This window comes from Numenius arquata, chromosome 4 (assembly GCF_964106895.1).
Source record: "Numenius arquata chromosome 4, bNumArq3.hap1.1, whole genome shotgun sequence".
Classification (NCBI taxonomy): domain Eukaryota; kingdom Metazoa; phylum Chordata; class Aves; order Charadriiformes; family Scolopacidae; genus Numenius; species Numenius arquata.
The window spans coordinates 23805874-23831636 of record NC_133579.1 but is presented as its reverse complement, the minus strand read 5'-3'; the positions used below and the strand labels follow the sequence as shown (position 1 = coordinate 23831636).

General features: G+C 42.0%; 1 protein-coding gene across 1 annotated transcript in view; it reads right to left on the bottom strand.

Annotated features, from left to right (window-relative positions):
- MTCL1 (microtubule crosslinking factor 1) overlaps positions 1-25763 on the bottom strand; it is a 111268-nt gene that overhangs the window by 31715 nt on the left and 53790 nt on the right. Inside the window, exons 4-9 of the mRNA XM_074146106.1 lie at positions 21030-21089; positions 18886-18963; positions 13762-15087; positions 12657-12812; positions 4619-4711; positions 1558-1788 (exon numbers count right to left, since the gene is read on the bottom strand). Of these exons, the coding sequence (XP_074002207.1) occupies positions 1558-1788; positions 4619-4711; positions 12657-12812; positions 13762-15087; positions 18886-18963; positions 21030-21089 (1944 nt within the window). The remainder of the gene's footprint in view (positions 1-1557; positions 1789-4618; positions 4712-12656; positions 12813-13761; positions 15088-18885; positions 18964-21029; positions 21090-25763) is intronic.

Here is a 25763-nt window from a genome sequence, read left to right as displayed (position 1 = left end):
GACAGAAATCTATTGAAGGGCTAAGGGAAGGGACTATTCTCCCCTGCTTCTCTGTGGTGAGAGATATTGACTTCTATTCTATAGGCTACAGGAAGTGATCTTTGGGCGATATATGACATGTTGCGTATATGAACACAATACTATGCAAAACAGGAGATCTATGCAGCTGAGAAGATGTATATAACCCATCATGCATTAGTGAAAAACTGTACAAGACACTGGTGTATTGTCAGATGAAGATACAGAGATCAGGAAGTATCCAACCCTAGCACTTTATTCTCTCTAATGCATTAGCAAAACACATGATTCCAATAATGACTGGAGGCGGATTGATTGTAAATTAACCAGTCAAAAAATCCAAACAGTGAAAAAATGAAAGCTACTTTGATATTAGAAGATGAGCTAGTTTACATAGGAGCAAATTAGTACTGCTGAAGTAAAGTAGAAGCAAATTATTTCTAAATAGCTACTCATCTCTTGTTTCTGACTCATATTACCACAGCAGATAAAGGTAAAGATGTTCATCCACCCTTTATCTAAGAATACAAAACATTGGAGTATTCAACTTAAGCATACTCCTACCAGACCTGAAAGGTTACTTGTACTGCCAAATGCAGCAAACTCTGAAAAACACTAGGCATGTAAGTATCAGAAATACTGATAAAAATTACTTAGTTGCCTTAGCAAATGGTTTCAGAATTTCACGAACCTGCAAAATAAATTTATTATTCTCAATACTTCTGTATAAAATGTCAGAATGGACAAACAATTTTTTTAAACTTATTTTTTCTTTAGGTAAGTCTTCCAAAGTAAATGGTAATTCTGGATGTGCAACTCAACACAATTTATCAGCACCTTTCTTCACAGCGCAAGTTGGTTGGTAGTCACACCCCTGCTGAGATGTGTCAGCTTGGGGATTCCAGGTTGTTATGTACTTCTGAAATTCCTGATCTTAATTTAGTCGCTACTTGGAAAATCACCATGATGACTACTAGTGTACTGCTGCTGACGGTGACAGACGTGTGTACAGAGAAGAGGAACAAACAAGAATGATTCACTGTAAGTTCCCACAAGAAGCTGTATAATTCTCCTGCCAACATGAAAACAGAGCTTCCCTCCATCTGTATTGCTGAAGACTTTGTAAGGAACACACTGTGTACACGATGAGAAAAACGACAGCACTCAACCCATCTGAAAAAATTTGACTCCATCAGCTTGCTAAAGTTTTTTTCTTTCCCAAAATTATTCAGGAGTCACATATTTGAGACCTAATTAAATTTTCATTTACTATGAGAAAGTTTTTCAGGACCAGATGTTTGTACTAGTTAAGGATATAGATTTAAAGATGGGTGATCAGTAACATATCATGCAGAATATGCACTTTAGCACAAGCCAACTTAAGAAAAGGCTTCATGTTTCATTTGAATCCTCTTTAAATCTATGTGTAATTATAAAGTTGCTGATGCCACATCATATTTAAAGTCTACGCTTAAAGAAGGGACATCCCAGTACCCCACCGCTCACAATTTCATTGAGTTAATAAGGTGGGACAGTTACCTCCAATATGTCTTCCCCTTCCTCTTCCATTCGCTTGCCTTGCCGCCAATGTTTCAGCAGCCACTTCAGTTTGACATACAGGAGAAAGGTGTCCTGCTTGAAATGCCTGAGTTCTTGCTGCAGTAGACTTTTCTCCTGGCTCCAGGTCTTCTCTTCCAGTTTGTTCTGCAAAGTCAAGCTCTGCACTTCCAAGTCTTTCCTCCGCAGGGTCTGCATATGCTCCTCCTCCAGCTTTAATGGAACAACAGACACCATGTCAATGGGGTGGTGTCCTGGGGCACTCTCCAGGACTTGTACTTTGTTAGGTGAGACAAACTGAAATCTCTAATTTTGATCAGTAGCAAGTAGCTACTGAGTTTGACTCAGTAAGTTCCTCAGCAGTTAGGACTGTTGAGAAAATTAAGAGGACAGCAGCTGCTAAGCTTTGCTTAAATAACCATATCCAAGTAACCTGCTGTGGAAGCGGACATGTACTTTAAAGATGCATGAGACCTCTGCTGCTGCTTAAACATTTTATACCACTCATATTTTCCTCCCTCTCTTGATTGTATCCCTGCAGTACATTCCCAGCACAGCTACCATCTCATACTGCTGCACGTCTCACACCTGCTAAATGCATTTGCAGACATTCCTACAAGGTGGGACCACAGCTGCCCTTCAGACAACCTGGAATATTATCCTTGCCTCTTCCCTCCTCAGTCACAGGCTCATCCTTTCCTCTGTGGCTACGTCTCCCTCTGTTTCTGGAAGGGCAATGCTTCTGAAGGAACCACATCCAGCATCTCAGATACAACCACTGGTCCCTCACTTCTCACAGTACATACTTGGAGGCATTTGAACAACTCACAATAAACAGTTTCTCATTCTGATATGACTAGATCAGGGAAACACGCAGGAACTGAAGAGACAGGAATAGACTGCAACTTGGCGTTCAACATGTCTCAGTGTCAGTACTGGAAGCACCAAGAAAAGCTCATTCCTTGGAGCACACATATGATTACATCTGTTTCAACACAAAGCCACCTGAAACATTATTCTTTAAATGTGACTCCTCCCTCAATATGTCAAAATCAAACCATGGCATGACCTGCGCCCAACAGCACTTGTACGAGCTGGTTGTACAACATCTCATATTCTGCATGGATGAGATAGTGTTTCCACTTCAGCCAAGCTGTGGTTCACACTGATCAAGAAAAGGCAATTGGAAAATGAGTATAGAGCCACTGGTTACAGATGCCAGTTTCTACTATTTTCCTTTCTGCAGAACAACAGTCTCTGCCTTTGCTGACCAGCTCCATAGATGAAATCTATGAAAGCCACAGCACACTAACAACCACAACAACTTAAACTGTAAGAACATACCCTGCAACAAACAACATTCACACAGGAATGAAGAATACTTCAGAGATTCTTTCAGGAGCATGGACCCCCTAGCAATTAATACTGCTAAGAAATATATACTTGATTTTCATGGCAACATTCAAATGCTTCTGACACAGGCTACTGGTCCATACTACATGGTTTAGTAAGGTCGTTCCTGATGTTGAAATGATATTCTCTGGCATAATGCAAATTTTCAGCGTCTAGGCTTCCGTGCCTTAAAAAGTTCCAGATTAAATTAAAATTATATACAGTGGTTGATATCTTAAATGGGCTTAAAATGTAGCTTAAAAGTAGTCTGGAACAAAGTTCGCTATAATAGCCCAAGAAACATACATGCAACGCCTAATAACAATCATGGAGATTGTACACTGCTAGCACACAGCAATTTGATGTCATTAAACCTTGCTAGAAATGAAATAGTAAAAAAGGGGCTAATTTTAAATTTAATTTTTACAGGAAGAAACAAACATATTTTGTGTTGATGCAGTTCTTCCACCAAATGAAACTATGGTTAAATACAGCAAAGATCTGAGTCATTTCCACCAGAAATCCTGGAAGATGATAAAAAAGGAACAATATCAACAGGACAGGCATAATCTGGAAAAAATGAAGAATCCAGAAGATGCTTTTGTTCTTCTATTTCTACTGGCCATCAAAATGAATAGCTAGCTTTGATTTTGCTGCATTTTTCATTGTTTTTACAAGCTGTTATGATCCTAGTCCCCGTAGTCACAAATTCTTGCAGAAGACCCTGGTGGAGGTAGCTTCAGAGAATATTATGCTTTTTCCATGGATAGCTATTGCAAAAGAAAAACCTTTAAGAGGCAGAAAAAGCTTCCAAAAAGCTTTCATGGCCAAGGCAACTAGGAAGGAAATCAATTTACTCGTTGCCTTCGAAAACCTCCATGAGAAAGCTCCTATGGAGATCAACTGGAAATTAAAGCTACTTATGAAAAAACAGGGAGATACCACTCGGGCAAAATGAGATTAGCTGCCACAAAAAGAAAAATGCTTTACACTATGCAACAATTATGCTGCATTTAGTCTATTAAGTAGTAAATTTAAAAAGAAAACTTCAGTTAAGAGCCAAACAGCCTTGAAAAATTAGCAACAGATTTTTTTCGCTCTAGGAGATAGCAATCACAAAATGATTGACTAATCTGTTCCAGCCTTCAAAAAAGCAGGGGGAGCCCATGTAACAAAATATGATTTATTCACCATTTATGAATAAGAGGGTCGGAAGCATGGAGTACTGAGAAATACAAAACATCCTGATTTGTTATGAGCATGTAACAACTCCTCTGACTTCAGAGAAGTGTTGGGTTTTCTTTGGGCTAGGAGGGGTCAGAATAAGGCATAGAGCCAAACTATGCTCCTAGAGATCAAACACACCCTTCCCCAGCTCATGGAGAGCTGAAGGGGCTGATATAATTCCAGTCCCTCAACTTCCCCCACACAGGGGAGGACAAAACTTCTCTCCCCCAAGCAGAGAAGCCAGATTAAAAGTGGCAAAATAGGCTTGAGTTTACATTTCCCCAACTTCCAGATTCTTCATTTACTCAGATGAGGTCATACAGGCACAGCCATCAGGACACAAGTTGCCATGGTCCTGACTAACAAGGTCCACGCCACACGTCATGGTCATGCGTCTCTCCCAGCAGGCAGGTTTTGTATTTACCTGGATGATCCTTTCTGTAAACTTTTCTTGCTCCTCTTGGTGAAGTCTCGTCTCCTGCTCAAGCTGAGCCTGAAGCTCCTGTATCGATACATTCTGTACAGGTAAAACATGGGAATCCCTGAGCTGATCAGCAGGACAAAGGGATAGGTTTAGCAGAAAATGTGTCTCCATGGTGTTAAAAAAAGGCAAAAAGAAAAGAACTGCAGGACAGACATCTGCACAACTCACGGTTATCAATAGTTAAAACCAAAGCACAGTGTGCAAATAAATAGCAATGCCTTAAATATGTGTGGGAATTTCCTGTGTGGCTTCTTCTGAAAACTAAAGCTGGGATGCTGATTTTACATGTTGGATATTCCCTTCAGGACTTTGCTCTGGGTTTGCACTCGAGTAGTTGAGACAGCGCACCATCAACGACATTTGTCAGATGAGCTCCTATTTACAGGATTACATATTTGGGGGTGTATTTCTTTATGATAATCAAAGCTATAAAAAATTAACATCTCTGCAGAAGATGCATCTAAGGCACATTTATTGAACGTAATTATTTATTCATTCTCAACCCTTCTTATTAGGCAGTTAATGGGATAGCTTTTATTAAATCAACTAAGCATATAAGATCCCTTTCTTCAGATACAGGACAGCTCTCTGCACAAGTTGACTTCATTCTCTAATTTCTACTCAAAATAAGTAGTCCACAAATGTCATGGTGATAAGCTATGTGAGCCTGAGTTCTGAGTAAAATTCTTAAGTATCTCTCCTTTCAGGTCCAACACTATTTTAATCTTAATACTTTCAACTTTATGTTCTCATTATATTTGGCAACCTATCCACTTTACTTCTGAAAATTACTGAATTGAGAAATAAAGACTCAAGAAGGCAGAGTCAGACCTCATTATTTATACTATGTTAATTAATCTTGTGGCACTTATTTTTCTGATCAGAACTTTCTATGCCCTTCATTTTGTGTCTCTCACATTGAAGCTAAAACTGATTTGTCTGTACAAAGGAGATGCTTGGCCAGATGCCGTCCTCTTCACATGTGTGACCACAGAAAAACATTACAGCACCAAACTCTTACTTCCTGGAGTAAAGATGCATTTAAAGAAGGGATTGCTTCAGGCTTCAAAGCATAATCCCAATATCTCTGTTGGCCAACATCCAGCGTGCTCCAACCTCAGCAGCTGCAAGAACCTAACACAGGTCGTGGGACTGCTCTTGGGGGCTGCGTTGCCATTTCCCCTCCGGCATCAGCCCTGGCATCCATCTCCTCTCTCCGAGCACTCCTCCCACTTCCCGATGGCACAACCAGCTGCTGCCACTGTTTGGGCTGCGGCAGCCCTTGCTGGGACACTTTGGGTTATTTGAAAAGTATTCCTCACTGGAACAGACGCTCCTCTCCTCCTCTAGGGAAAGAGATGATAAGGCAGAGGGAAGTATCCATTAAGCCACACGGAGGGCCGTACTCTGCTGAAAAGCGAAAGTCACCCTACATAGACTTTCTGGGGCCTATCCATTCCTTCTTTACTTGGTTCACTTATTGACTTGTGCACATCTGTTTTGTACCTGAGGAAAAGACACTTCCAGCCCTCTGAAAGGTACACATAAAGTGACCAAGAGAATATTATCTGCCTTATCGATTTCATCTTATGCCTTAATGAGTCTGCAGACATTTTGTATTGTACAAGGCAAAAATGTGGTCTCACAAATAATTTGGAAAGAACTGATTGCAATGGGATTTACCAGTTTTGCACAATCATTTGTAAATCATCACTTTAATTTTCTCATCCAACAAAGGAAAAATTACTTTCATCAGAAATATCTGCATTCTTTTATTCTGATCAGCCCTCTTTAGGAATATAGCAAATAAGAACAAATGTACCTAGTTAATTCAGGTGTAATTTTAAAAAAATACGTTCCTTCTTTTTATTAATTCAATTTGCCTAAATCATGCAAAGTTGATCTGGTGAAAACAGATACAACATGGCAATGCTTTTCTGTTTGCAATAATGAATGATCTTAATATGCCTCTCCTTACAGTCATGCAATTACACATTTAGATAGTTAGAAATATTGTTGGTCTTGGGATTCCTGAAACAGGAAGCTGAATAAGAGCAGCAAAAGTTACCAGGAATGTAAGCTTTGAATTTTTAACTATTCACTTCACACTTGCATTTCCTAATGAACAATTTTTTGATAAATATGTAGCCCATGCAAAGAGAAGTTTCAGGAAAGTTGGGTGCTGGGATTATGATAACTGTTGGAATTATTAAGAAGGGGTGAAATATGTCATAAAGGCAGATAGACTATTACATGCACACTAGACAGTGCAAAACATTTTACAATTGCTTTGACTCTTTAAGGATGATAGATTTTTATAAGTGGTAAAGTAAAGGTGTTGAAAAGCAGTTAATGCATGAATGCAGAATTGCACAGATTCTTCCTTCCAGTGCAACCTGAGGACTCTTCATAATCTATAATTTCATATAACGTCAGTTCTAGCAGAAGCGCTGGGATTTGTACTGCTCAAATCAAGGGAGATAAGGCTACTTAAGCACCTAATAGACTGCTGCTAAACATCTGGATTGTGAGTGAAGAATATGTAGAAATGTATCATGTGATATTCATGTATGCAGTTCAGACAGCTGATATTGCACTGATGGCCGTCTATGTGTTTATATGTGGAAATCAGACCCCTATCATAAAATCAGCAGGGTGCAGTCTGTGGCACAACTGTGGTTTTGTTTTGTTTTGTTTTGTTTTGGAAAACAACACTGCTACAAAATGGACACAAAAGTTGATAACCTGTTAACTTCCATTCTTTGTTTCCTTTGTTCTTGTTAACAAACACACTACAGGAGGAATGGAAAACACTCCGATGTGACAGCCACCACACCACAGACCTAAACCACAGAAACAGACACAAACTCACTACAACAAGACATACAGACACACTATGACAGGAACTATGAGCTAGCGCTACTCCATCACAGTGCCACAGAAGCAGCTACACCTCACCCACAGCTTGACACTGGCTGACAGTTTCCTACAAATCCCAATTATTGCATTGCCAGATCCACTTCCACCTCTGTCCTCTCGGACAGGCAGTGCCAAATCCTTCTGCTGAGTCCTCTTCTCTCACCTGTTATCACTCCAGAACAAGCTAATCCACGCTGATGTCTTTACCTCAAGAGGATATGCAGAGAAAAGTCATCCACACTTTTGGGGGCTTCACCACTGCTCCCTCATTGCACCGACCCCTTTCTGCCCCTCTCAGCATGTTGAAGGCTTTTCAGGTTACTTTCCGGCTCGCACAATCCCACATTTCTGCCATGACTTGTTTTCACATGTTTACCAATGCACCATGAGGCTAGGTTTTACTTCTCTGTTTTCTCCATTTTACCATCGCTAATTGCAATCTCAATTTGCCTGTAAACTTAATCGATTTATATGCAACAACCGTGAACATCAAATTTCATGGAGTCTTTCTTTTTTGCCTTTTTTGTTTTCAGGAGGGTTGGAATAAGATAAGGCCTGAGGAGGCAGGGTAGAAAGATGCTCTCCAGAATTTGCATGCAATTCCAAGGAAGGCAAGAGATGAACATTTTATGCTGCTCATCTAATGCTATGTTATAGTGCTTTGATATATGGACCTTACATTTGACTATGCATTCTGAAAACTGCTACTTTTTGACACATGATGGTTGATCATTGCAGACATACAATCAACCAGACCTGAGAAGAACGTCCAGTGCCTTTTGCATTACTTTTTACATGCAATACGCATCTAACTGAATTATCAGAGGCTGTGTCTGAAGATGTCCTCTTGTCTTCTCCCCCTTAAAAATAAATCACATATATTCCCCTTGCTAGGCTACAATAGGCAGTTGTGTGATTATTTGTCTGTGCTTATACGGAGAGTCTCTGTTTTTGGGAAAACACAGAACGCTGCTCCAAGTCTTTAAAAAGCCAATTCATTGTATGGATAGTATAGAAAGTCTCACCAAGTTCAGTTAGGACCGGGATATCCAGATTTACATCATAAAGGGTCTTTTAAGCCATTATATTGTCAACCTTTACAGAATCTTGCATAGCAAGAAAGACTACAATTCATCAAAGTAAATTATTCTTGCTGCCCCTAATCTTGGTGGGAAGGAATACTGTCAGCACCAGTTTGCCCTTCTTCTTCCCACAACTTTGCATTGGAGGAATAGTGGACACTAAGAGATATAACTTTCTATTGTGTCCACAATTGTTTGGGGTTTTTTTTTTTTCAGAAGAAAGAAAAATCACAACATATAAAACATGCACTGTTTCCTTTCTGGGAAAACAAAATCTTAAATTGGGGCAAGAGAAAAGGACGTGCAAATTTTCAGCACATGGATAGGAGCTGCTGCAAAAGCCATCCAGCTGAAAAGCTCTCACATGGGATTATGAAAATTGCACAGAAGGAGTACAGACACACCAAAACCAGCTAAAAATAGAACATTGAAAATACAGACCAAAATTCTCCTCGTATATCCAAAATGGATCCATTCAGCAGATTTGATTCAAAGCAGGTGGTAAAGTGACTTACCTAACTTGCACATCACTGTATCTGCTTGGTCCACATTTAACCCAGGTATTACTTTACAGTAATAGAGATGGTTTATATTTCTTACGGGCATCATAAGTAAGAAAAATAGTTAAACAGATTAAGAAAGGCCTAGAAGAAATTAATCCCCAGTGTTAGCTCTTCCTACTTATTACTAGACCTTGTGAAAGCTTGCTTTTTAAGACATGATCTCACCTTCTGTAGCCTATCTGCTTTTATTTTAATTCTCTGGTTACAACTTGTTCCTTTTAAGTTAGTTCACTTTGGTGATTCGTTTTCCACAACCTGTGAGTGTCAGAGATTTTGTGGCATTTTTCTGCACAGAAACAAATGTGTAAGCTTTTAAAAGCCACCTACAAAAATAAAAACAGTAACCAAATCTGAAATGCAAAGATGACTCTTTTAGCCTTTGGTGATACATACTCAACTCAGGTAAGGGCAGAACAGATACCCTTTGAAAGAACAATCAGAGCTATGAGATACAGCTCCATTTTAGAGCATCAGGTATCAAACATTGCAACAAACTGTCATTTAAAAGAGTCATTGGTCATTTGAAAGAGTGATTTTTTTCTTCTCCAGAATATCTTTTTGTTTCTGAATAAACAAGTGCAGACTGCTTAAGGAAGCTGCCTTTGGTTTATGGATATTCCACTAGTAAAAAGGGTAAAATTTGCCCGATGAAAAATTGTTTACCATTTTTCCCACTGGTTTCCATGTGTTGCCATAGTAATACTTTGATTTGTACCAGGCGTTTGCTCCATGAAGCACTGTGTTACCTTTTTTAGTTCCTCCGTGTCTTTTAGTCGGGGCAATTCTCACTTGTTCACTTGCTCTTTCTTTGGATGGTAAAGAATGATTTTCCCCTCCCACCATAACCCAGCTCTGCTAAAATCATGAATAATGGATCGAACATCCACCTCAATGGGCTCCAACCTCCCACAACAGCAGCTGAATGGCTTGTTTCAGCAAGAAAACAAAGCCCCGCTCTTAAGGCAATTTTAAGATATAATTTCCCTTGGACTGTGACTCTAACCCACCTCTTTAACATGCAAATACATTCTAATAATACTGTTGCACTAACAACTGCAGTGCAAAGCCCAAACAAAGGCAGATGTTTACAGTTAGGCTACAGGGTAGTTTCAAGCACAAGTCAGTTTGCATTTATTGTATTTAATCAAACAATTAGGCTCCCACGATGCTCATTTTTAAAAATAGGAGAAATGGCTAAATGGAAGCCGCTCAGCATTGCTTGGGAAAATCTTCATTTAAAATTCAGCTCGGAAAAACTGAATTTAGAAAAATGGATTTACTTGCTTAAAAATAAAACATTTGCCTCACTGAAATACAATGTGTTCTTCTTATGCTAAAAGTCCATACACAGTAAGAAGATCATCAATCAATGTTATCCACTGGCCACTGTGCATATTTTCACTTTGTAAATTAAAGCAGATAAAGGCTTATGTATAGCCATCTCTGCTGTGGGCATTAAAAAGTTTGAGTCTCCATGTGAAATTTCTTTGGTATTTGAATAATATTTTTTTCTGCTCATTCATCTGGCACAAAAAAAAAGCACTAGTTTTTGCTAGCGCAGTGTATGAAATTAAGAAAGAAAATACTAAAAATGATACCATACAAAATTATTTGGAGGAATCTTCTGCTTCACTTGGGTTTGACTATTAGAGATTAAAAGATTTCAATTTCCTTGTCCACGCACTGAAAAGTTTCAGTGTAAAGCAACTTAATATTCTTTGTTGCTTACGTAAACCTGACTGAAACAAACACCTTAGTCTTCAACATCTTCTCAGGTTGGGCCATTTGAGCACCAGCCTTGCTCATCTTTTAGCACATCTAGACCTCAGCTGGATATTCTCTACCTTTGATTATAATTTCTGCCTTGTTCCTTGTCAAGTGTTGGTGTGAAAACTATCCATCCTCTGTTTAAACACAGTTTGCCATACACAGTTTACACACCATCCCATCCCGGGAGAGTTAAAAAAGCTGTTGTGCCAAAATTACCCAAATCCCTAATCTTAAGAGGGCTCACACATCCAAGAGTCAATATAATAACAAGGCTGATCTAAGGTAAGGGAATTAATAAAGATGACAGAATTTAAAGAGAAATATTGTAAACATTTGCTGTGGTGATTTTCTGACTTAACCTACCATAACTATTGACCAATAAAATTGCAAAAGGATCCATACTCAACGGCAAAGTTTTGCTACCTCATCACCCATTCACAGCTGAGGAAGAAAGCCTTTACCTTTCAGTGAGAGACTTACGGTGTCCTGGGTTTATCAGATATCCTTCCTGAAATTTATTATCACTGGTAAAAGTGGAAAGTTGGAAGAGAAGCTGCCGAATAAATTAATTATTCTAATACTACCAGATCTCTGCGCTGTCAGGATAGTTTAAAACAAACAAAACAAAACCAGCAAGGAATTACCTGTGTTAAGATGAAGGGCCACTCTGCCTTTGATACTCAATACAGCATTGTGCCGCATGGCTACCAGCCGCCCTGAAGCTTTATCTTCCTGTCCCTGTTTTCTAGTGCTTGTTATTGCTTACTCACAAACCCAGATGTCCCGGCCAGCATTCTCCATTTCCCAGACTCAACTAGGGGTTTCACATATAATAAAGCCTCTGCATGTGTCTTTAGAATTAAAAGCATATTAAAACTCATCCCTCACTAGAAGCTACCCTAACCACCACAGTTTCAAGGTGGATTTGGCTTCCCAGTGGCCAGCAGAAAAGTTTTTCAACGCTCCAAGCTTGCCTTTTCAGAGACAGATTAGAAATTGTTTTCTTCAGGACCAGTTGTAGTGTCTGGACAACCTATGTTCATGAGAAAGCAGCTAAGGAGATGCTTACTGAGGCTAATATGGCCTCTGCATGGATGAAGATTTAAATAAAAACTGATCGATGTTTTTGGCAAATGGAAAAGTGCTCAACAACCCAAACAATGGAGAATTCTGCTTTAAGTAAGCTCTTTTTTTGGAGGCTGCAGGGTGCTGTGTTCCCTGTTGAGAATCACCACGCACACCAGCATCAAACCCTCTCCTGTGCAGACTACTGCCAGGCAAAACGCAAAGCTGTCTATCTGTAGACTTTCCAAATTTAAAATATCCAACAAGGTCAACCTGGAAGCACGATCTCACATCAGGGATTACAACCTCTTCCAGTGATCTTTCATTACTATACTCATTTGTAGTGGGTCCCTGAGCCATATTTTCCCACTTAGCAAAGCTACTGGGAGCAGGGTGATGAGTACAAAGCCGGGACCAATTTGCTTCTCTGAAACTGCAAGGGGGAAAGGAGGTCAACCACAAATTTCATAGGAGGGGTACTATGTTGGTCCAATTTATTCCCCCAACCCCTGGCTTCTGTTACTCATCTCCTGGCTAAGGCAGCAGGAGGCAGTGAGTAAGACGGGCTGCTTTGCTGACCTCTAGACTGAAACAGCCCTTGTCGCCTGGCCTGTAGAGTTTAATGTCTCCATCAGCTCTGCGGTGTGGGTCGGTGGTGGCTCGCTGGTGGTGAATCTCTCGCTCCTCTCCACGATCTTGTTTGAGCTGCCACTCCATCTGATCCCTCAGTTTGGACTGTTAGGTGCATGGGCGGTTTATAACAAAAAAACAAAAGGACAGGAGGGAATAAAGAAAACAAAAATGGGTAAGGTAGACGACTGAAAAACTACAAGACAAAGAAAAGCGTGAACAGAAAAACCAACTTAAATACAGTGGCATAAGAAAGTGAAGAGAACAAAACCAAAATGAGGATGAGCAAAATGATGGGCTGAAACATCTGAAAAGCAAAAAAGAGAAAGAGAGGAAAAAAGAACGCAAACACTGGTTATGAGGCGCATGCAATGAGGATGCATGAGTCAAACCAACAGCAAGCATACAAGTCATGAAGGATACGGGACACAAGGCTCTTCCTTCCTTACTTGTGCTGTGCAGAAAAGCCATATCCAGTGTGGCAGTTGTGGCAGTTTACACATGCGCCCACGGGCAACGCTTTAGGCAAGGCAGTCCTTCGCTGGCTACAGAGCTTCTCACTCGCTGCTCGGTTAGGGGAGTGAGCTGTAAGCAGGCTTTTCAAAACACATCACTTAGAAAACTGTGTTTGGTTGGGTTCTTTTGGCAAGGCTTTTGAGAACACGCCTGACTTTTTTACAAGAGAGCATAATAAAGATCTCCTCACATTTCTTAGCAAGGCTGCTAATTTACATTCATCAGAATTTTATTTTTCTTTAATTAATCTCCTCTTTCATGGGGAAACACTGCTGTTACAGACAAAAAGAAGACAGATCTCTATAGCACCAGTGGATTAGCCTTTTTGCCACGAGGAACCGCCTCTGAATCAAAGGAGTTGTGCAAACAAACAAAAGAAAAAAACCTATAAAGTGTTTGTTTAACATTACACACTTTAATACATCGCGGGTCTGAAATCATAACAAAGCAGCTGTGAGGAAAATTAGCTCTAGGGTAGCGATGGCAGCAAGAAAAAGAAACAATAAACAGAAAGAAGGCAAACAAAGGGCTGGCCTACCTGGAAGTCAGTGATCAACTCCTTCCCCAGGTTACCAATGGGAGAGTCTCGAGACATGGACGTCATTGTGGATAGAAAACTGGAAGACTCTGTGAGATGGGGAAGAGGGGAAAGGTCCTCCATCTGCTCCTTAAGACCCTCTCCAATGTGATCAACCTTCTCTAGGAAGTTCTGCAGCTCCTTCCGGAAAGCTTTCATCCTGGAGTTGATGGTATCCAGAAGCTCTGGTTGGTGCCTATCTTCTCCCATTTCCTCACCACTTTTGAAATCCTGCTCAGTGGATGGGCTGCTGGTTACATGCACCTTTGCGTCATAAATCAAGCTGTCTGTATCAGTGATAAGGCGGTCCACGGTCCTTTCGAGCCGCTCAGCCTCGCGTTTGATGTTAATTAAAGACTCGGTGTCCTCTTTCACTCTTATGAGCTCAGTGGAGCACAGGTCACTGACTTCTGACGGCTTCCCGCTTCCAAAACCCGACGTCTTCTCATAAACTTCTTCAGAGTCACTTTCACCCCCAATAGGCCCCTCTCTCTTTGGCTGGGGTGGGCGACCCTCTTCACTGTCACTCTCCTTCTTCCCGGCATCGCTGTCGGCATCACTGTCCCTTGGGCTGGAAGTGCGCAGGCCCAGATGAGAGGCCAGATCATAACGCTGGACATTGGACATCAGGACCCTGTTCTCATACTGGAGCTTCATCACTTTCCCGCTCAGCTCGTTGATTTGACACCTGGCTGACTTCAGCTCCTCTTGCAAGGTGCCGCCGCACTTGGAGGCTGCATCATCCAACCAGCCTGCCTCTTGGCCTGGCTCAAACTTGAATTTGTTCAGCTCATTCGTTAGCTGCTTGTTGTGATCTTCGATTTCGGAGATTGACCGCCTCAGCAGTTCTGCTTCCTCTTCCACAAACTGCAGGTGCCGGCGCAGCTCCGTGGCCGACTCCACGGAGTCGCCGTAGGGCGAGGTAGGAATGCTTGAAATGTGGTCCCTGCTGAGACACTCCTTTTCGTACTGGCACCTCATATCCTCCATCTCAGCTTTAATCCCCCTGTTCTCCACCTCCAGTTCCACTATTTTTCTGCCCAGTATGTTTGCTTCCTCCTCCACCAGCTTCAAACGAAGCTTCAGCTCGGCCTCCCTGGTGCTGGGTGGGCCCCCTGCCTCCCCCGTAGGCAGGGGACTGTCCACGTCTCCATAGATGGACTTGTACTTCTGGAGCTCCTGCTCCAGTTCATCCTTCTCCCTCCCCAGTTTGGCCATCTTCTTACGCATCAGCGCTGCCTCCTCTTTGGCAAACTGGAGCTGGCACTTCAGATCAGCACTGTCCTCCTGCCAAGAATAATCACACACCCCCCCGCACCAAGATTATATTACAAGCACAATCAGTTGCTCACCTTCCAAAATCTCCACCTCCCCACCCTCTGAGCTGTATGTTAGGTATGCAAACAATACACAGACAGACCTGTGCAAACCACACAGTTGACACACATTTCACAGCTTGGTACTGGTTAAAATGGCAAAGCAGCTTGACCAGAGATAAAGAGGGGGAAAAGAAAACAAATCAGTGTGCCAGTGCAAGTGGTCAGTGATGCAAGAGTGCCAGCACAATGCTTAGTTTTTCTCAAATACTGAGCAAATTTTGTGGAAAATAAGAATGACTCAAATGAAAAGGTGCCATGATTTGTTGGCACTTTCTGTTCCATATATGTTTAATGATACATTTGCTCGCTTTTAGCATCATGAAACAAAGACTACTCAGATGAATTTACTCATCGTAATCCCAAATCTCAGGCTTCTTCAGCTGGAAAGCACACACAAAAAAAAGTGTACTATAAGGCGTGGTTGCCTTGCGAAGTGAAGAATTTAATTACCGGATCTCACAATGCTGTGAACTAGCCAGAGTGCCTAATTCACTTTCTGCATAGAAAGCACTACTGTTGTCTCTGCTGCTGTTATTATTAGGATGGACCAGAGTGTGATCACTCTTTCTGGTATGGACAAACTGTTCACAAGGGAGACTGGTGAAAACTTGTGAAAAAGGAAAGAAAAATTCTGTAGTGACATCCAAATCCATCCCATGTGAAAACCTCTATTTTTCAGGAAGCAGCAGGGTATTAAATGAGAGTTTGATTTTTTTTTGTGTTGGGCATTTTAAAGTACTGCATCTCAGCTCAAATGAAAACTCCAGTGTGTATTGTGCTGAAATAAGAGACAAGGTTAAGTAAATTCTAAGCCGATGAACAATTTCTTTGCATGAATCACTTTCATGAATTGTCATGGAGATACAGGCACTTGGCCTCGTAAGAGACACATTTATCAGCATTAGCAGTATAATGGAAGGCAGGCTTTGAAAGATGATCTCTTGAGACAGCAGATTTCATCATTGTTGGTAGGCCATGTGGACATATGTGCAATTATCTATGGAAACTTCATTTCAGTCTCCAGAGCGCTGTTATCTTTCACAAGCACCATTTTGTTATAAATCCTAACAATGGCAACCAAATCCAGAAGAAAACATGACTGACTTTAATTGTTCACCCAGATTAGGTTATTAAAAAAATAAAAAGATTTACAAAACTAATTATGGCTCAGTAATCTGAGGAAATGATTTAATTTCAAAAGCACACATCCTTGCACATTGGTAATGGTGTCTTTTATGTTACCTAGATTAATTTCGCCCCATTCTATTTAGATACATACTAATTATGTCTTAATTTCAGCTATTAATACCTAAACAGCCATAAAAGTAATTGATTGTATACTTCTGAACTCAGTCAGCTTTCTTACTGGTTCTGCTTGGCACAGGTTAGAACTTTAAAATACTAAATAGTAAAAAAGTTATCTTAAATGTTAATAACATGACAGAGGTAAACAATAGCGAAAGTTTCTGTTAAGACGTGGTGTTCAGTGATAACCATGAGTCAAACACAACTGCAATCAGTTGATCAGTGGACTGAATAGAACTCTGGTCATTGTGTTTCTGGTACCAGAAATGTGAGTTTTCTATGAATACAACCAGGGTGCATAGGATAGATCAGAAGCAGAGCTTCTAAAGACTGGCTTGCTTTCCTCTCTATCATCATCTCACATACACACACCTATTTTTCACACATGTATTTGCAAATCGCTTTTTGCTTTGTAACTCAAACCTGCAAATTAAGTATCAGATTTAAACCTGGCAAAACTCCATGCAGCCTTCACTGGAGTCACACTGAATTTTAGTTGTTCTGGCTGGATAAGGCTGTATGATTAAAGCATCGCGTTTGGTCAGGGTTGCCCAATACATTACCTGTGCTTTTCCTTGCATCGAGAATCAGTTTATTCCCACTGTAGGCTTTGGTTTTAGGATAACATAGACATCACAAGGAAGGTTACATCCAGACCACTGCTGCATGTCTGAGCTCACAGGTGGGGTGATTACTCCAGCTTATTCATTTATCTGTTAATAGCTTGGAAATAATCACATCTGACATGTTCCTTATTCTCTCTTTGTAATCCAGCATTCTTCCCCGTGCCTCTTGTCTGCCTTTGGCTGCAAGAGCCCAGCCATCAGTGGCACTAGCTGGTGCCTGGCACCTTACTGGCCACAGGCAGCTGGACCAATGCTGGTGGGGAAGTGCCGGGCTGCCCGCACCCCACTCCCCTGGCTGGGAGCCCCAGGGGCCAGCTCCTCCCCGGGGGTCAGAGCGGGGTCCAGCCTGACACCCACTGTGGTTCAAGCAACATAAATAACAGTCACATTCGGGACAACGCACTCAGCACTTTGAAGCCTTTGAAGAAAAGGAAAGGGCTTCAATAGATATGGGGTCAGGGCCCCAGTGTTTTTGCTCGGCATCACTGCACGACTCAATGCATCTGTGGAGTTAGTGTGTTATTGCATACAGCCGGACAAAACCGTCGTTAACTTCTTATAACGGCATTATTTTATTGCTAGGTTTTGTCTAGAAAAAAAAAAGGATCACATTTGTAAGTTCTGTTTCTCACAAGAGCCGAAACAAACAAGATCTTTTTTGTTAAACAAACACAAGCCTCATACAAAACAACAGGTCTGATGGATGTTAATCTCGCCTACTAAATATGGATCCCATCTGGAAAGGTGAGAAAGCTCTAGATCTTCCCTGCTTCTCTGCCAGGGAACATGACTACTGAAAATCCCGTTCCCCTGACACCTTTTTTCTAAAGAAAAAGAATGGTCAGGAGAGATTTATCAGTCAGATCTAAGCATGCCAGAGGACTCCAACCCTCATGCACCTGTTCCTCTGAAACTTTGTGTACAGAAATATCAGTGATTTCTTGATCAGTTGAAATCAAGTAGAAAACAGCAAGAGAGTGAGACACCCACACAGGCAACTACAGTTTTGACATAGAAGGCAAACTAAGGAGAGGCCATATCACTGAAATTAAGAATTGTTCATTATTAGTTAAATCACAAATAAAAAGAAAGGGGAAAGAAAAAAAAAAGGAGAATACAGTCTTTCCACTGTTTTGGAGGAACAAGAGGCTCAAATCCTGGGAGATGAAAGCTGGGCTATGGCACAGTCTGATTGTATTTTACATCAAGTATGTGGGCTCTTTCCTAAAAGGTGTACATAGGGCAGACTGTATAGAAAGAAAAGAAGGAGCGACAACGCAAAAATGTTCTTTCAGCTTTGGCACTAGTTGTGGACTTTAAGAGATCATTAAGGATAAATGGGAATTAATGATTACTGATAGGGATTATTCACATGCAATAGCATCACAGCTCCGCATGGCACTTCAGAGGGATGTTAATGGAAAAAAAAGCAGAAAGAAAAAACCCAGATCCCTCCCTGCAGAGTCTGTAGTCTAATTTAGACAAATGTGGAACGTGTAGATAAAGAAATGAAACTTAAAGAAATGAACTAAAATTCATTATGCAATGTAAATGATGTGAGGAGAATGAAGAGCTGATCAAAAATTCCCAAATATGATATTTCTTTTCTGGCAAGAAGACACAAAGATAGAGACCAACGCCATCTCCTCTACCACCACCACCGGCTCAAGGGAACTGCCAGGCAGAAGATGGGTAAGCGGTTTTGGGGTTGCAAGTCTGACGACAGGGCAGTACGACCAGCACCCAAGCATCTGGCTGAGGGCCAGGACTCCTACCTTGCGCTGGAGAACCACTTTTCTTTGTGTTTTGCCTGGTGCCTGGTATTTTCCAAGAAGCTCCGTTTTGCAATTCTGCTGAATAAAAACTTTTTTTCTTCAATACAGCTAGAGGCGGGTAAGCGCTGCTATGAATTCTGCTTTTACATGACTTCAAGACAATCAGTTTCACAGGTATTATTTACTCATGTGCCCTGTGGTGGGTGCGATGTTCCAGCTAATTTTCATGATGAGCTCCCAGTAAGTAAAAAAAACGGTCTTGCCATATACTATATGTATCTGTAGGCATGTGGACCCACAGAATCTAAGTTTGTGGTTGCTTTTCACAAAATGTGTAATAGATATTTGAACTTATTTTAGGTATTTAGGGCTGTCCCTGAAGAGCAGTGTTTTGAACCTCCTGGACTGTGTCTGTACTAACCCCTTTGGGCCATGCCCCAGGACCTGGCGGTTGTTTGACCAGGTTGGGCACTTGCTGTGGAGCTCTCTGGTCTCAACCAGCACATACCTCTGAAGGGATACCCGGGTTTGGGGGCAGCTCTGAGTAACACCCTGGAGTTGGGAGATAGCTCAGACATACACCTACAGGCTGGGCCATGTCGATATATAAGATTGTTTCTCAGTCTTTCCTACCCTAAAGAATTGCTGAAGAAAATTGAACGGCCACCTTGCACAGTGCTGTCGCAATGGTTTTCATTTTCCAGCCCAAATCCTTTGCTTGCACGAGTTACTATGTGTGTGCACAGCGCAAAGGCTTTTTTTTTCCCTGGGTAGTTTCCAGGATCACTTCCCCACGTTGTGAGTGGAGCAGAGCTGACCCAGGGTTACTCGGATAATTTTGTGTAGTCCTTTTTAAGGCTTTCCAAGGCAAACTACAGCTGCTGTTAATGCCTGCATTTGGGTGGAGGAATCCATTCCCTCTGCACTGCTCTTTATTTCCAGGAATGAGGAAAGGAAGGACAGTGCCGCCCACAAAACCCGGTGGACACAACCCTGCCTTCACATAGATTCACAAATCTGTGATTTGCATGTGTGCGGGCGTATATATATTGTCCACGTATTGTACAGGCTGCAGAAAAACAAACTCTCTGACCTAGCTGACGACTTAAATAATTCTCCACAGCAGGCACTGCAGGCAGAAAGCCCAGTGCCCCATTTTAAGGTCTGATTAAGCCGTGCTTGTATCAGCTCGGTGGGGATGCTTGTTCTGCTGTCTCGGGAAAGTATGCTGCAGCCCCTGGCCACCACAAGCCCCTGGCCTGCCCACTCTACCCACTCAGCTGGCCGCCCTACCCACTCAACTGCAACATGATTTATTATGGTTATTATTAAAAAACAGTGGATTTTAAGACTCCATCAGCTCAGAGAAAACCCGTAGGGTCTCAGTTGCATACACTGAGCCTGCCGAGGGGGCAGCCAGGGAGGTGCAACCTCTCTCTAATGAAGGCACAATATCGCTCTTGGCTCCTTTCGCAAGGAGGTGAAATACTATCCCCATCTCTCCGGCTATAAACAGTAACCGTACGGGTGCTGGGAAAAGCCTTAACTCCTACAGTAAGCACAAAAAGCAGAGGAAATCAGGCAGACCGCATCCCTGAGAAGGATCAGCCTACAGGATTTCAATAAAACCATTATCCAAAGGGAGACTGAGTGGGCAGCTCAGGTCCCGTGTTGTATCCCAGCCTGGGGGGAGCACAAGTTCACGTGCTGCCCCCCCCGACACTAGGGAATGATCAAACCTGGGGCTGCGACACGAGAGCTCGCGAGGTGTCGTTGCTGTGTGTCAACCACATCCCCTGCCAAGATGCTCATTAGCACAAAATCTTTGGCACCGTGTATAAATTTAGTTAGTCCCTAAGCCGCGATCCAATTACTTTGTGAGGCAAGGTGATTTTTCTCTTCTTGTAGAAAACCTGCAGCCTGAATCTAGGGATACAGGCACCATGAGTCCAAGAAACGGCATGGTTTAGAGATCACACTTGTGTCCTAAATTGCTTCTACATTATCTCTGGGAGGTCTCAGTAGATTAAGGCCTAATTGCACTCTAGTTAATGTGCCTGATGGTCCTGTCAACACCCATAAAAAGAAATTTGGACTTTTATCATGTGCTTTTGCTCAAAATTGCATGTTCTTGAAAACCATACCTGGGTAAATGACTTTTTTTCTTTGTGTATTTCTCTGCTGCCTCTTCTCTTCAGGGAACTCTGCAATAGAAGTAACGCTGAGTTATTGATAAGGTAAACAGAAAGCCTGCAAGTTTAGCAGGACTCGCCACCACAAAACTAATAGAGGAAAAAGCAAGAAAATTCTCCTGAGCAGCTGTGGAATTAATTTTTTGTATTAATGACTAAAAAACCAAGATGATCAGGGCCTTGTCAGTGAATTTTTCAATGCACAGAACTTCCCCTCCCCCCCACCCCCCACCCCCCCCCCCCAAAAAAAAAGAAGGAATAAAATTAGTTAAAAGTTCACAGAGGAAAAAAATAAATCTATTTTATTCTCCTCTGGACCACCGCAATTTTTGGCAAAACTTTCTTTTGCATGGGGTGATGATTTATGTTTGATTCGTCCAGGGCAGAACTCCAATCTGTGAGTAATCACAGTGGATGTGAAACACATTGTGGAAACCTCAGAAGAAAGCACCCCCAAAAAAAGGGAAGGACATGCATGTTTAAACTATGTGGCACAACATTATTGGCTAAGCCTTCCTAGCAAACATACTGAGAAGCCCTGATAAAGACCAAGTAATTCCCCAGGTATTTCTGAATTTACTTTATAAATTAGATTAAATAGGCTGTGCGAATCTTTATATCCCTTTATAAGCAGGTTTTTTTAAGACATGGAAATGATGTCACCACCACTGCTTGGTTTTCGGAAACCTCTCAGCACCCAAAAAGGGAAAAGCACAGTTTTCCTGAGAAGAGGGAGATGGAGCACCGACAGGACATTATCAGTGTTTGCACTGACTTGTGTCTCAGGAGCAAGTTCCAACTGATGAGCTGAGTCTCTTTAGAAAAGGCATAAGTTTGACTTCTGTACGTTGAAGCATCAGAGGGGAATGACAGGTATTGGACAAAAAAAGTGGGAAGCTAGAAGCTATGGAATCATTTGAATTCAAAGCTGGCCATATTGCAGTTTGTGCGCAGAGCCTGGAGGCTCATAATCCCCAGGAATCACCCTGACGTTGCGGCCTCTTTTATTTACTACTTCTGTTTATATTTACTCTGCAGGGGACGATTTCCAGCTGAGGCGAAGCCTGGGCTGTCTGTCACAGGCTTGCCCACGGTGTGCCTCCCCTCTGGCCCGTGGGACGGAGCAGCATGGCTGGACCAGCACTGGCACCCGCACCCAACGGGCTACATCCTGGTTTTTGTGACCCGCACTAACCCACCGCTGCAAACCATGGGCCCAACGAAGAGGAAGGGAGAGTAGGGAGAGGCATCCTGTTAACCAGTGAAGTCCAGTCTCGTGCCCAGCCGTCAGCTGGCAGAAAACACAATGTGAGCGCGGGGACAGGCGCACACACCCCATGCAAATCCTAATCGAAAGCTTTCCCTGGCTTTGCGGTTTCTGACTGTTAAGCTATGCAGCTATTGCAAATTATAATTATTGCACACTAAGACAAATCTCTCCTTCTGCTCTTTGTTATACACAGTTAAGTAGTTAAAACCCATTCATACACAGCACCATATGCCCAAGACATACTACAGTTTATTTTTGCTAATCTGTTCTCTACTTTAATCCAGTGATTTCCTATAACTAATGAAGCTGAGTAAGAGAAATGTTTTTTTTCTGGATGCTTAAACAGTTTAATGAAAAAAGACTTTAAATGCTAAAAACATCATATGAAAACCTGTTACACAAGCTAAGCCAGGATAAACAGTTACTGCTTTCTCTTTTTTTTTTTTTTTTTTGTTTTGTATGTGGTGTTATTCTGGAAACAGATGTGTAGCTGAACGCAGTCACCAGTCAGCAGCACCATGCCCCAGTGTGCAAGATGGGTCACTATGGCTGAAGAGATACGGGGCATAGCCCTGGCCCTCACACTCACTGCTTTTCCGTTTGACTTCAAGCAAGAGCAGTTTGAGCAACAGGAGGTTGTCTGGTTACTGCATTTAATTTGTAAGCCCTTAGAATCAGGGATGAGTCTACCAATTTCTGTAGAGGCCTCAATGCAGGATTGCAGCAATCAGCTACTGGTCATGCTAGAAATGCAAAACCTTGTGTCAAATCCTAAAAACTTCTTGCTCTTACCTACAGGCAAAAAGTTACACTTAGACACATCCAGCTTGAGAAGCTAGGAAATATAAACACATGGGCTATGGTGTGCAAAAGAAAGTAATAAAGCCTTTGCTCTGTTGTACAGGGTAATACTTGGAAAACAAGAGGAAGGGAATTAAAATTTAGGTAGGAGACATGGATCACAGGCTGAGAAATAGGCAGCTAGTGATCTGGCTTTGGAAGCTGTAAACTCCAGTCCTCACTGAAAAAATGGATTTCACAGATCCAGACTAACAAGTTTGGAACATACTGTCCTAGATGGGGCCTCGCTTTAAGCATTTTCACACTGTCTTGTTCGGTTTATGTAGGAGCAACCTTCTGATCAGTGCTCAGCTGGGAGATTTCTTTGTATTTCCATAATGCTGAGACTCAACCTTAGGCTGAGTCTGTCCTTGGTATAAGAAGAGGAATGGGATATTTACCTCTAGGGTCTACCAGTAGATTACAGGCAGAAACCTCCCTCCCACGTGTCAGTGGAGGACTAGAAACACAGGCATAGCAACAGGGCACTGCCTGACCAAACCCCCTAAGCCCTATAAGAGGGCAAGGAAAGATCTCCCATTTCCCTACCATGGGACCAGGCTGCACGAGTGTACGGAACACCAACCAATACAGCTGATATTTCAGCTGGACTAAGGGCAGAGGGTGCTGCTGCAAGGAGAAGCAGGTGGAACGCACTACGAGCTTAAATGATTTAAAATGTAAAATGGTGCAATAAAGGAGCACTTCTCCTTGCTGTACAGGAGATTGGCATCAGAAGCTGATACAAAGTAATGCTAGAAGGAACATTTCTATACTGCTTTTTATACTCAAAAGACCAACTAGGGCTGGCTGTCTACCAAAAAGTCTTTCAGTGATGCTTAAACAAGATTTTATTAGTCCTTTGGTTAATATAGTCTCTTAGGAAAGAGGTTACTCCCTGGAAATTTTCTACCCTCACAGTTTCACTGCAGTTTGGCGCCACACCTCTCGGCTACCAAGAAGGGCTAATATAGGGGGGTAATAAATTACCTGGTGTTTTAAAAGTTTAACTTCCCAGAAGATTACTGGATGTAGCAACTAGAGTATTAACAGCAGAAGAGACACAATTATTTTCACTTTCCCTAGGAGCCTAGCATGGACAGGAAGAGATAATTTGTGTCTTTCATAGAATTCCATTTTTAACAGGTCCAAGAAGAGCCCTGCAAACTGAGCGGTGAGAGCGAGACTACCCACGTGGGGAACAGCAAGCAGGAATCAATGCACTGGAACTAGAGGTTAAGCAAGACATGGATATAAAGTTTGAGTTAAGAAGAATCATACATGTAAACACATGATATGCCCCAAGTTTTCATACCGAGGAAAGTGCTGAGTGGGATGAGAACGGAGCTGCAAACAGGCAGCAGTAAAGAAGAACTTGGAAAATAAGAAGAGAACCAAGAGTCCCTAAGAGCTGCCAGCCTGTCACTTTATTCACTGCTATTAAGAGGAGAAAGTAATTTTGGGTGCAGTCTGGCATCTGCAGGCAAGCGTGGGCTTGCTATCATATGCGCATCAAACCGAACCTGCAAAATCAAGTTGTCAGCCATTGAAGTGACAATGTCTGCAACTTAAAAACAGAGAGGTTGACTTGGAAAGTCTGGCCCTGAAGGCAATTTCTATCACTGTGACGTGTGAGGAATTATGCGTGAGCACCACTGGGGCTTCTGAGCTGTATAAATAATATTCTGTGCACAACGATGGCTTGCTACCAATTGCTTTGAAATGGATAATCACAATTTTCATTTGCATTCATTAGAAAACACTGCCTGTGAGAGATCTGACAGTACTTTAAAAAAAAATATGCATGAGTGACCAAATCCACTTGCTCTAAATACAGCAGTAGGTGAAGCAGACTGCTTTCAGATTACCAGCATCTGCAAGGCTAACAGCTTCAGAGTGGCATGTTGGCATTTCATAATAAGACCTACATTTTTGCTAGCTGTTGAGACTCCTCATATTCAAGAACGAACAAAAACATCCAGAGAGACATAATTTCTGCCCCACAGGATGTGACTGGTTGGGAGATCTTGCCAATGGACCAACTCTCTCATAGCGGTTACTCTCCAAGAAACACCAGTGATTTAAGTGAAGGTAATTCTGCTTGGCATGAATGTGAATCAGAAGAAAACCAGATCCACTTGTAACAGATGGTCAGAGGTGGATTTATCCCCAAATGATGTAAACCAGCGTTCGTTAACTGCGTCGCTAATCACTACTCAGGAATGCCTCACCGCAAGCGTTTTCCAGGCATTGTGCAGGACCACATGGGAAGATTGTGACAGAGGATGAAAAAAAGCAGGGGATCTCTGTGCTCCTTCTCTGGCAAATCCTCTCCATGCAAATCCAGCTTCACTGGCCACTGTAGGCGTTTCCCCCCTCAACTTTTTGCAGCTTTGGACTTGCCGGATACTGACATTGAGGGGGTGCAAGATTCCCCTTCATGTCACTGCTTCAGAGTTCCCTGAGCTTGTCCAGTCTGGTAGATAAAGGCAAACCCTTTGTACAGAGCTCTGTCATTCTCAAATTACTAATGAATAAACTCTTTTAACAAATGCACTACTGAAAGAACATGACCC